Genomic DNA, 12,694 nt, shown 5'->3' with positions numbered 1-12,694 from the left:
TTTTTTAACTTTTTGCTTATGTGGTGCTGAGGAATCGAACCCAGGGCCTCAGGCATGCAAGGCAAGTGCTCTACCACTGAGCCACCTTCCCAGCCCTCTGGATCATTCTTAAAGGAAGGAAAGGAGCCTTGCTATCACCCTTCCTATCATAGCCTTGCTAGCAGCAAGAAGACACACCTCCCAGAAAGCCAATGGACACAGCATGGAAGGAATCGTCTATGTCAACAGGATCATGAACATGCTTGTCTCCTGGATGCAGTAAAACACCTGCATTACACAGCAAGGGCAATCTCCATCTGGCCCACTGGACAGCACACTGTGCAGGATGAGCACAGGAGTGGGCTTTCTCTCTCTCTCTCACACACACACATGGGCACACACACACACACACACGGGCAAACACACACACACACACACACACACACACACACACACACACAGACACGAGCTACAGAGGCCTCCCAGTGCCTTCTGGTCGACACAGCCTGCTGCCCCTCAGGGATTGAAAATGTTTACCCTGGCCCCCAAGAGGCTCAGGGCATTACGGAGAGCTGTTTAGAGAGGTGGGGTGACCAGAGGAGCCACTGGGAGAACGATGCCCAGACAAAGCCTTCTCAACCCCAGGTGGAGATCATAGGTGGCTTCAGCATCCCACTACAGTTTTCTATGTTTACTTCTCTTTTGTAGGTATGATTTTTTAAACTTTAAATCAGAGGTAAACAATCCAGACACAACAGTACATGCCTATAATCTTAGCTAAAGGACTTACGTTAGTAGGAGAACAGCAGTTCAGGCCAACCATAGACAAAAGTGCAGACCTTATTTGAAAAATAACCTAAAGCAAAAAGGGCTGCAGTGGCATGAGACCCTGAATTCAAATCACACTACTTCCAAAACAAAATCAAAACAGAAATAGAAAGAAGCCACTATCTGTGACTTTATAGGAGGTGATGATGCTGCCTGCAGGAGGGGGCAGCTGTACCTGGTCATTGGCCAACTCCAGAGAGGCCATGGACTCCATGTCCAAGAAGAGGTCCGTCTCAGCTTGGGCGGCCTGGCACTTCTGCTGGTTCTGGACATCCAGGTGTTCCAAGTGGACAACCAGGCGTGTGAGGAGATCCAGGAAGAGCTGCAGGAGTGGGGGCCCCGCATTTCTGCCCAGCTATGAGGAGGAGGACTGCATGAGTCTCAGAGGAGGAAGACTGACAGACACCAGGACGTGCTGCCAGGTCAGAGCCAACTGGAGGGTGAGCTGAGGCATCGAGACCTGCGCATGTGGCTCCTAAGTGACTGCCCCAAGTCACCTCTCAGACAAGACACTTGTCTTTCTAAACTTGAAGAAATACAAAGGTATATGGCTTCAAACCCCAACTGAAGATCCATAAAGCACACCAGGAAAAGCTTGACAATGAGCTCCTGAATTAAGGTCAGGAAAAAAAGGAGGGCCAGCCAGGAGGTAGACCCAGGCTGTCACCAGAGGGTCCCTGTCTCTCCAGGGAAGAGAGTCAGCACTGTGGGAGTTGCAGAGCTGCAACTCCAGGCTCCTGAGCCCCAAGCCCATCCTATGGCCCCAGGGACCATGGGAAATTGTGTCTCTGTATGGGGACCTGGCTGAGAGAAGGCTATGTTTTCTTTGGGGCTGGAGGGACAGTGCTAACCTGGCCGAAGTTTTCCACAGTGCTTCTGAGGTAGAGCAGCACCTGTTTGGCTGAGCACAGGGCCCGGTCCAGGGTGAGGTGTGGGATGGCGTTGTGCAGCTGCATCTGAACACGTTCTTCCCCAAGTGTCCGGTTCTCATAGGCCACCCGCAGCAGGCTAGAGAAGCAGGGGACTAAGGGGGGAGTGTGGGGTCCAGGGCTGAGAGAGCTCTGCAGTGTCTGGGAGAAATGGCAAAAAAGAGAAAAGATCAATTACTACAGAGGGTAGGACAGAACAGGCAACACACACACACACACACACACACACACACACACACGGGCGCACACGCACACGCACATGCACAAGCACACGCACACACCAGATAATCCTATCAAACTATAAAAACCAGGCCAGGTGCATTTTACTTAACTCAGTTATATAGCTTCCTAGAACACATTCGTACTGATGGAATGGTAGAAAGAGACCCACAGTGACGTGGGAGCCAGTGCCCCAGATATGGAAAAGTCCCAGGATGAGTCCCAGGAAACTGGGAAGGCACTGCCTGTAGCGCAGCTCCTGTCTCCCTGCACCCTTGTCAGAGTGTCTTGTCCAAAGAACAGGGGAATAATGAATGGAACAAAATTTCTAGAACTGTTGTCCTTCATATAACAATTGTTCTTTTCTTCTACATAATCCTCAAACTGCTTTCTTACCCCACGTGGCTTATCGTCTGATAACTCCAAACACTCAACATCTTAGACTGGTAGGTCTGGAGCTCTATGTGCCAGGGAGTTCAATGTGTCTCACAGTGGTCCTGGGACCAGTGTGGCTCAACCTTACCCCAGAGAGTGTGACAAATGTAAAATCTCAGGTCTCATCCCAGCTTAGTGCCACATTCAACAGGGAGAAGGCTGACTTTCACACATAGGAGGGTGACACTGAACTTCTAGACACAAGCCACCTTCTGGCCATAACCTTGGCTTCTGTGGGAAGGAAGCTGGCAACATTGTTCCAGGAGCAGGCCTGCCCCAAACCTGACTCATCACAATCGATGGCAGAATGCTCTGCACCTACAAGTGTGAATAGTGGTGAGTCTTCTCCCATCTCGCCAAGTTCTTGGCAGGTTAAACAGTTTAAAATACACAAAACGCTTAGTATACTTTCAGAATACCCAACAAACCAACCACACCATCAATGTAGCTACCTTCTTCAGGCAAAGGCTCTGAACTACTTGCTTTTTCAAATGCCCACAAAAATCCACAGCAAAATTAACTTCCACTATCCTGCCTCCAGCTTGTAGAAATACTTGGCATTGGAGCCAGAACCCCACTAAGAAAATCTTTTTTTTTTTGCTTTATGTTCCAGTGTTAGCAGGTGGGATGGCCAAGCGGGTGCTCAGTCCATGCTGAGGTCATAGAAGACAGCCCCAGATCTCTCAGTAAGGGAAAAGGTAGCTAGCTGGGCACCACCAGTTGTTCATGCCTATAAACCTGGCCACTCAGGAGGCTAAGATCTGAGGACTGTGGTTCAAAGCCAACACAGGCAGAAAACCTATGAAACTCTTATCTCTAATTAATGAGCAAAAAGCCAGAAGTAGAGCTGTTACTCAAGGATTAGGGCTCCAGCCTTGAGTGACAGCTAAGGGACAGCATCCATGCCTTGAGTTTAAACTCTAATGCTGAAACAAAAATTTTTTAAAATGGGGGGCGGGCAAGGGAGAAGAAGCCAGGTGCTAGTGGCTCATGCCTGTAATCCTAGCTACTTAGGAGATCACGGTTCAAAGCCAGCCTGGGCAGGAAAGTCCATGACACTCTTGCCTCCAATTAAGCACCAGAAAACCAGAAGTGGTGCCGTGGCTCAAGTGGTAGAGCGCTCGCCTTGAGATGAAGAGCTCAGGGACAGTGCCCAGGCTGAGAGTTCAAGCCCCACAACCAACAAAAAAATAGGAGGGGAGGGTAACTTCTTGCCTGAAGCTACAGTGATCAGCCAATTACCATTATCTGTATCATTATCAGGGAACTGTGGAACACTGAACTTCATGGAATCACTGAGCCCTTGGTTTCAGCCATACCAGCTGAGCTGAAATGAGATAACTTAGCTCCCCGCAGGTTAATAAATCTCTCCACATAGACTACACGGCACCCGCCACACAGCTGCCTATGGAAAGAGCACCTTAGCAAGATCCCTGACTGCAGGCAGCTCACCCCAGCTTCCCGGGCTTGCTCGGGGATCCAGAGGCTGTAGTATCTGTTAAACTGGGAAAGTTGCTGGCAGCAAGGTGGGCCTGGAGGGTCAAACTTGTCATAGGCCTGGAGCAGAAGACACAGAGCCAGGGGGTCCCTCTGGCTGTGGAGGAGGTCAGTCAGCACAGCTGTCAGATAGGCCACAATGCTCTTCCCTGCAGAGGAAAGAGATTGGATGGGAAGAATGGGCTGGAAGTGCCCTTCTGGGCTTCACCAGCACCACCTCCTCCCACATACATGCCATACCCCCCATCAACTCCCTAAGAGGTCTCATGCCCACAGGGGAAGGTAGGATGCCACCTTCCAAGTGATTAAACACACACCCTCCAGGCTCCATCTGATTAAACACATGCATGTGATCAGATATTAGGTCCGGAAGCCCAGAAGTGGGGTCCTAGGACTCTACTCTCTGATGGGTCCAGGACCCATCATGGCTCATCAACCCCTTTTCGGCCTGTTACCTAAGTTCTCCTGTAAATCAGGTATGATCACATGCCTAAGTTAGTCAAGATCTCTCTTCCCTTTCCACAGTGACCCTCTAGGCCAAATGTCAGGATAATAGAGCCATCAACAGGACAACTCTGAGCCACTTTCTAGAAGAGAACCATCCAGAAGAGCAACCTGGACTTCGCTGAATTCTGACAAGGTCAGAAAATGGACCTGTATGTACTATAAATAAATTATAAGACACATGGGGTCATACATTTGCTATGGCACAAAGCCTGAGATCCCTGGAAAACCCAGAAAGTATGAATGACACCATATCACATCAGTGAACAGAGAGACAGAGTGGGTCATTTCTCAGATGAACATTTTCCCAGCAGCCTCCAGAAATGCCCCTATGCTCTGAGCTCCATGGCTGGGTAGCTACCACTCTGGGGAACGGGGTGGAGATGGGGGTTGAAGTGGGAGGGGGGTCTCACCTCTCTTTGCTTTAGGTTCTCAGCCCCTGGAACTGTACCTCCCAATATCCAAGAGTCCAACCCACTTGCTACAGCCAGCACACCCTGACTGCACATAGTACCTGCTTCATTTTCTGTCCCAAGGAGCAACTTATTCCTGGCTTCCAGGGCTGCAGGGACCACAGCACTGAACGGGAATGTGAGCAGGACCATGTCTTCATTTAACAAGAAGCCAATTTCCTCGTCCAAGCCTTCACTGCCCTCCACCAGCACATCCACCATGTCGAGCACATCTGAGATAGAAAGGGGAGCCCAGCTGAGCCAAGAGATACTAAAGAATCCCAGTGCAAACCCACGAGGAGGGAGAGCTAAGAGTATAGTCACAAAAAGTAGAAAGCAAACAAATAAAAAGCAGCCAAAGAATCAACATAAACTTCTCTGAGGCAGAAAACTAAGTATCATCCTAAACAGATGAAGACATTGCCCGTATAGTCTTCACAATCTTTGACAAAATTTGGGAGATTCAGCATTAAACTGATGACAACATGGTGTTTTCCTCAAGTTGCATGAGAAACCAGAACTTCAGACAAACAAGCCAAATTCTGAGAGCATTTAAACACAGACCAGCACACTGACTTTAAGCTGAGCATCAGTGGCTTATATCTGTACTCTAGGCTACTTGGGGGATCTGGAGGACTTGTGCAGGGGGTATGGCTCAAGTGAAGAGCAAGCTGTGAGCAAGCAAGTGAGCAAGTGTGAGGCTCTGAATTCAAATCCCAGCACAGGCAAATAATGTAACAGTAATAATCCCGATGATTACAATGTAGTAGCTTTGTCAAACTGAGTAAACTAACCTCTTTTGTGCCTCTGTTGCCTTAGCTATGTAAAGGAAGACAATGACATCTTTTTCCCTTATGCTTGTGATGTTTGCATGTGTTAAGACTTGTGGGGAAAAAAAAAAAGATTTGTGAACTGTCTAAGACAGGACCTGGTACACAGTATACACTTCACAAAAAAAATAAATAAATAAGCTGGGTACAGATGACTCACACCTATAATCCTAACTACTCAGGAGGCTGAGATCTGAGGATCATTGTTCAAAGCCAGCCTGGGCAAGAAAATCCATGAGACTCTTATCTCCAACTAACCACCAGAAAACTGGAAGTAGCACTGTGGCTCAAAGTGGTAGAATGCTAGCCTTGAGAGAAAAAGCTCAGCGACAGTGTCCAGGCCCTGAGTTCAAACCCCACAACCGACAAAACTGAATGACTAAGTAAGCAAGCAAGCTAAGCGACTACTAAGGAGGAAGAGAGAAAATGGGAAAAGAGAGTGAATAATTTTCTAACACATCACAAGTATATATGAGAGTAGCACTCAGAAACTCAGGGAAAGGGGGCTGGAACGTGGCTCAGTGGTAGAGCGCTTGCCTTGCATGCCTGAGGCCCTGAGTTCAATTCCTCAGCACCACATAAGCAAAAAGAAAAAAGCTGGAAGTGGCACTGTGGCTCAAGCAGTAGAGCGCTAGCCTTGAGCTGAAGAGCTGAGGGACAGTGCCCAGGCCAAGAGTTCAGGCCCCACGACCAGACCCAAAATAAAAAGAAAAAAAAGAAACTCAGGGAAAGCTGCTGATCAATAGTGGAGTGAGATGGGGAGAAATAATCTCTGTAGGTGGGCAGAGACTAGTGGAGGGGTTTATGCTGGCAGAAGATAAAGGAGGTTGAATACTGTCCAAATATGTCTTTTGCAATCATGAAAATAAAACAAAACCTTTGGGAAATGCTATTTTGGGGGAATAAGAGGGACAGAGAATATAATAGAGGGGGATGAGATTGAGTGGAATATAGCACTAACACATGTGGACATGTAACAATGACATCCACATTCTAATACAAATATAAACTAATTAAAAAGCCGCAGTAAGTGCTACACGCATTTCCCATTATGTAAACGTGGTGCACTGTAATCCACCTGCAAAGTGGGCAGAGCCTTGACACAGAGAAATGGGGCACTCACATGACCAATCTTTAGACCCCAGCAGCAGAGGTGGGCAAGGACCTACCATCAATGTGGGAGATGGGAATGCTGACGTCATCTGCATCTTGCTTCCCTGCAGTGGCCTGCAGCGTGCTAGCTTCCTGGACAAAGTCAGATGCTCTGTCTGTATATGGATAGGGATTTGCCACCAACGTCAATAAAACCTGGACAGGTGAGTAGTAAACATTTAGATGGTTGTAACTAAAGTGAAGAGGAAAAAAATAATGCCCCAATACATCACTAAAATGTGAACCGTCCTTAGTAAGAATGATAATTTTGTTGCAAAGTGATTTTAAAAGTGTTTGTTGCACAATTAAAACTTATCTCTTAGGTACTATTGGCTAACACCTGTAATCCTTAATACTCAGGAAGCTAAGACCTAAGGATCAAGGTTCAAAGTCAACCTGGGCAGTAAAGTTGGCGAAACTCTAATCTCAATTATCCAAAAAATGTCCAGAAATGGAGTGCCAGCCTTGAGCAAAAAAGCTAAGGGATGGTACCAGGCCCTGAGTTCAAGCTCCAGTACTGGCATAGACAAACAAAAAAACAAAGCTATCTTATCTCTTCTTAGTATGTTATGGTTCACATCACTTTTAGGATTGTCTTATTCACTCATTTAAGAACACATTCCCAAAGGAGATTTTACATCATGAATGTAAGGTAGACCTGTCTAAAGCTAAGTGGATTCTTAAGCCTCAGCAGGCCTAGGTCATGAGCTAGAACAAGAGCCCTCCTGGTGCTAGCACATCAAAAATACCTCAGCCACACTCAGAAAGGGAGTGTGATTGACCTGCATGCATTCCCTTTCATGGGACACCTGTGCTTACTCGTTCTAGAAACTGGATCACAGTTTCTCGGCTCTCCTCCACAGTGTTATCCAGGTGCCCAAGCCACAGCTCCAGCTCCCTCCAGGTATGCTCAAACACACCTGTGTCCCGCAGAATCTGTGGGCAAACAGACAAGGTGCACAGGTCAGAAGGGAATTGCTCTCTATGGCTTCTCACTGTACCAGACCACATGAGGCCAGGGAGCAGGAAGGGCAAAGGGGGCAGTCCAAGTGATTCTGTAGGACGTTCTTTCAACATCACATTCCCACTGTCAAAGGACACAAGGAAAAGAGATCACTGCTGTCCTGTCACAGACAATTTAATTCCTTTTTTTTTTCCACTTCCCAAATTTGTAAGAAAGGAAAAGATTCAACTACTATTTAGCGGGCTAAGTTTCTATCTGAGTCAGGTACATATCTAGGACTTGAGCCCCTACTCAGACAGCTACTATCTTCAAGTAGCTTGGGGGATAAGGACAAAGTGCAACAAGATTATCTATCAGCCCTTCATGTTTGCATCCTAAAAACAGTAACTGTGATGCATAAAGCATATCTGTGGCACAGCAGAAATGAGGCATGAGACTCCTTATGGCCACAGCAAGGCCTGATGTAGCCCTGGAAAAGTGAGCCCCATGTATCCAAAAGAAGGGCCTATGTCCTCTTCTCCCCTGATGACTTTGAGGCACCTATACTACGAGTAACAGGAAAGGTGAAAAAAGCCTGAAAACCTCCAGAAAAGGCTCAGAGCCTGGAGCAAGAGAAGAGGCTGAGCTAAAACACTTCCCCCAATGAAGTGGAGTTCAGTGTTTATTACAGCTATCAGAAGCTACTGCTTCATCTTGTTTCATCTTCTCTGTCACCCAAGGCTTTATTATCTCCATTCACCATGAGAAAACTAAGTTCAAAGAGGTTAAGTATTTTGCCAAGGCTACCCAGGAAGGAGTAGAGCCAGGTTTCAAATCTAGAAGTTAGATCTCAAAGCCCATGATTTTAACTACTTCACCACGTTACCTCTCAGGAATGTAATTAAGTATAAGACATCCCAAATCAAACCGTAAGACATTTTATATATTTACAGGCTCAGGCATACCTAGGTCCAAGGCGGTAGACAAAAGGTGGGCTGATCACAGCCCAAGGCGAGCCTCAGGTGAAAAGCGTAAGACCACACCTGGAAAATTAACTAAATCAAAAAGGGACTGGAAACCTAGCTCAAGTAGAGCACCTGCCTAGCAAGCGCAAGCACTACTACCATCAAATAAATAAATAAAATTAAAACGTACAACAGTCCTAATACAGCCTGAACGCAACCTCCTGTCATGAAGAGGCAGGCAGTGCTTTCAGCATTAGAAACGGGGAGAGCACTCACCTTCATGATAAGAAGTTTGGTGAGTGACTTGAGCTGTACGTGGCTGCTGGTCACGAACATCTTCATCAGCAAGTAAAACACTGACCGCTCTCCTCCTATGATTTCTGCATCGGGGCCTTCCTACAGGTTGAACATGCCTCTCAATATTGCTTCAGTGATGATTAGCTGTATTTTACTTTTAGTGTCAATATACATGCTATAATAAGAATAAGGCCACACTTGCTGGGCGAATAGACAAGTGCATGGCAGCAGGCTTCCAAGCCTCACAACTCAGCTCGCTTTACCCACCACTGAGAGCGGCTGCTGAGACAATGCCTGTAGGGACATTAGGTAAACACCTTCCTATTTCCACATAGCACTATCGTGAAAATATCAACATGCATTTCCATACTACTGCTTCTATATGGAAATCTCACATCAAATCGAAGTCACTGAAAAAGACAGGCTGAGCTACTGAGCAGCACACCTAAACAAGGCAACATTCGTAGGTCATTTCCTCCTCATGTCACTGCGCTATCAGCACCTGCAACCCCAGACCCAGGAGAACAGCCGTTGCACCTGAGCTCCCTCTATAAGTTGGCATTATGTTCTCCAAGAGTCCTGGAAGATGTTACCCAAACATTGCTAGTGATGTTGCCAGCCTCGGCCATCTGCCAGTGTGGTGTCTGTCTACTCCTGTCTCAAGTCCTTCTGGGATAAGGACGAGGGAAAGGAATATATTTTATTTCCCCAAACCTTTTAAAATACTAAGAAAAAGTGTTGAGGCAAAAGCCAGCAAGTCCAGTAGGTTAGCTATGGGCAGAAGACTGGAGTGCTCTGTTTCCTACCTGTGCCTTTAACCACAAAAATTTGCTGGCAGGCAGCTCCAGGGCCACCTTTAGCATGTGGTGCTGTAGAATGGGAGGGACCTCCTTGCCAAGGCCCTGCTCACAGATGACACCTGTGGATACAAGTGAGGAAAAGAGGGACAGTCACTCAGAGGCTGGTGCTCACCTCTGCTTCCCTGGCCCACAGGACCAGAAAAGGAAAGGCAAAGAAAGAACTGAGTCTGTTCTGTGTCCTGTATTTGTTCACTTAGGGTAGATGAGGCCTATCTCACCTGACTCTTCCCACCCCAGTCTACTGAATCCTTCAACAAAATACCAGATTCTACTTGCTCAAATGGCCCTTCTATGCCCATGCTGATCATACTATACCACACTACCTCCAACCATGGCCTTGCATGAAGGGTTCTGCTCGTAGAGTGCAGGCCTTGCTACCCAGACTCTGTAGACAGACTCTGGGCATGGAGCCTGATGCTGGGATCTTATTCACTAGCCTGGACTCAGAAGTTCTCCTTTGCTTGGGAAGGACATAGCTATTATGTCTTAAATGGCCTCATTCTGTAAATCTCATGTGTTCCAACAGCAAATGATTACAAACCTAGTAACAGCTCTTGATAAGGATTTAATTTTTTTGTCGGTCGTAGGACCTGAACTCTGGGCCTGGGCGCTGTCCCTCAGCTCTTCAGCTCAAGGCTAGCACTCTACCACTTGAGCCACAGCACCATTTCCAGCTTTTTCTGCTTATGTGGAGCTGAGGAATCGAACCCAGGGCTTCATGCATGCAAGGTAAGCACTCTACCACTGAGCCACCTTTCCAGCCCCCAAAAGGATTATTTCAATAGCTTATATAAATTCCCAGATAGTCTTCTTCTGTGGGCCCAAATATAAAGCCAATTTTATTGGGCAAACAACATTAAGGAACCACGACCAGACAAGCATGTTTCTTTTATGAAATGTAAATTAAACTTTAGGTAAAACAGAAGGTAACTACGTTTGAAGTGCCTCTGAACTTCTAAACAGATGGCATGTCTTGTCCACGGGGCTCTATTCTGCTCTACACTTAGTAGCCCTGTGTCCTTGAAAAACCGAACAACATATTATCTAATTGTCACAGGACCTTGGTTGGTAGATCTTCCACAGTAGAAACTCGGACTGCTGGATTTCCCTTTCTCCATGCTCCCAACTTTAAGTATTCACCTAATGTTTACTTAAGGAAGCTCAGCTATTTAAAAAAATATATTGGTCCAAATAAAAACAACTAGGCTGGTAGATCATGCACATTGGCAATTGCATGCTAGTTCTCCCAATCTTCAATTCCTGTACTACGTTCTCTATGTCGGCCAGCCCCACTCGCAGACCAAGCAATGTTGTATGCAGTCCCTGAGACCCACCTTTCAGGAGCTTGCTGAAGTCAAAGTTGTACTGCATGACCACTAGGGGGACCACCTTTTGGTATAGGCATATAACTTGGAGCAGGACGGCTTTCAAAAGAATGGTTTCTGCATCATCTGCACCAAAAGAAAACAGTTCTGAACTAGGAAACATACCTGTCCTTTGTCATTAACCAAGGGAACAGCTCAGCCACACCTGACACACCCTGATCAGCTCATGCTAAACACAAGCTTGAGATAGATGCTCTGCAACCTCATTTATGGTATCAAGGAGGTAAAACAGTTAAGACCACTCAAAGGGACTGGGTTTAAGCCCTGCTTTGCTGCTATGGCCTTGGGTGGGTTTTGGCTCCCCTTCTCTACTGGCATCCTTATCTGGGCAGTGGGAATGCCACAGGCTCCACCCTCTGGGGACAACATTCAGGATTATCAGGATCTAGATACAGGACACAAAGCCAAGCCAACAACACATTTTAATACAAAGGGCACCTTCAAGACCACCTCTATGGGAAGAGCAAACAAGAGCTCCAACCCACTGGCTATTCACATGGCACCTGAGGATTAAGTCTTCAAAGAAAACTTTTAACAAGCCTGCACACATTTCTAATATAAATATTCAATCTACAAGAAGCTAAGATCTGAAGGATTGTGGCTCAAAAAGCTAGCAGGTGTAGAAATAGCCAGCAAAAATGCAGGGCTTGCTGGGCACTAGTGGCTCACGCCTGTAATCCTAGCTGCTCAGATGGTTGAAATCTGAGGGTCATAGTTTGAAGGTAGCTGGGCAGAAAGTTTATGAGACTCTTTTTTTTTGGGGGGGGGCGGGGGTAGGAGGCTTGGTCGTGGGGCTTGAACTCTGGACTTGGGCACTGTTCCCTGAGCTCTTCAACTCAAGGCTAGCACTCTATTACTTGCGCCACAGTGGTGGTTAATTGGAGATAAGAGTCTCACAGGCATTCCTGCCCAGGCTGGCTTTGATCTGTGATCCTAAGATCTCAGTCTCCCAAGTAGCTAGGATTATAGGCATGAGCCACCAGTGTCCAGCTATGAAACTCTTATCCCCAATTAACTACCAAAATAAGGCCAGAAATGAAGCTGTAACTCAAGTGGTAAAGCACTAGCCTTGAGTAGAAAAGCTCAAGGATATTACCCACGCCTTGAATTCAAGCCCCAGAACTGGCACCAAAAATAAATAAATAAAAGATAAAAAGCAGGGCTAGAAGTTTGACTAAGTGCCAACTGGGTAAGCAGGAAACCTTGAGTTCAAATCCTGGTATCAGAAAAAAAAAGGAATCTATGATTCCATTGTAATTCTCTTCCGTAGGCAACATGGGATACTAGATACAGGAAGTGAGGGGCCAAAAATAAGAACTGCATGAGGGGGGCTGGGAAGGTGGCTCAGTGGTAGAGCGCTTGCCTTGCATGCATGAGGCCCTGGGTTCCATTCCTCAGCACCACATAAGCAAAAAGAAA

At 46.7% G+C, this 12,694-nt stretch overlaps 1 protein-coding gene across 1 annotated transcript in view; it reads right to left on the bottom strand.

Annotated features, from left to right (window-relative positions):
* Urb1 (URB1 ribosome biogenesis 1 homolog (S. cerevisiae)) overlaps positions 1–12,694 on the bottom strand; it is a 63,095-nt gene that overhangs the window by 32,004 nt on the left and 18,397 nt on the right. The window contains exons 13-21 of the mRNA XM_013027535.1: positions 11,225–11,341; positions 9,837–9,949; positions 9,010–9,129; positions 7,645–7,761; positions 6,843–6,981; positions 4,906–5,076; positions 3,843–4,036; positions 1,659–1,877; positions 983–1,162 (exon numbers count right to left, since the gene is read on the bottom strand). Of these exons, the coding sequence (XP_012882989.1) occupies positions 983–1,162; positions 1,659–1,877; positions 3,843–4,036; positions 4,906–5,076; positions 6,843–6,981; positions 7,645–7,761; positions 9,010–9,129; positions 9,837–9,949; positions 11,225–11,341 (1,370 nt within the window). The remainder of the gene's footprint in view (positions 1–982; positions 1,163–1,658; positions 1,878–3,842; positions 4,037–4,905; positions 5,077–6,842; positions 6,982–7,644; positions 7,762–9,009; positions 9,130–9,836; positions 9,950–11,224; positions 11,342–12,694) is intronic.

Source organism: Dipodomys ordii, unplaced genomic scaffold (assembly GCF_000151885.1).
Source record: "Dipodomys ordii isolate 6190 unplaced genomic scaffold, Dord_2.0 Scaffold104, whole genome shotgun sequence".
NCBI classification, from domain to species: Eukaryota; Metazoa; Chordata; class Mammalia; order Rodentia; family Heteromyidae; genus Dipodomys; species Dipodomys ordii.
The sequence above is the reverse complement of the archived record's forward strand: the minus strand, read 5'-3'. Positions and strand labels throughout refer to the sequence as shown.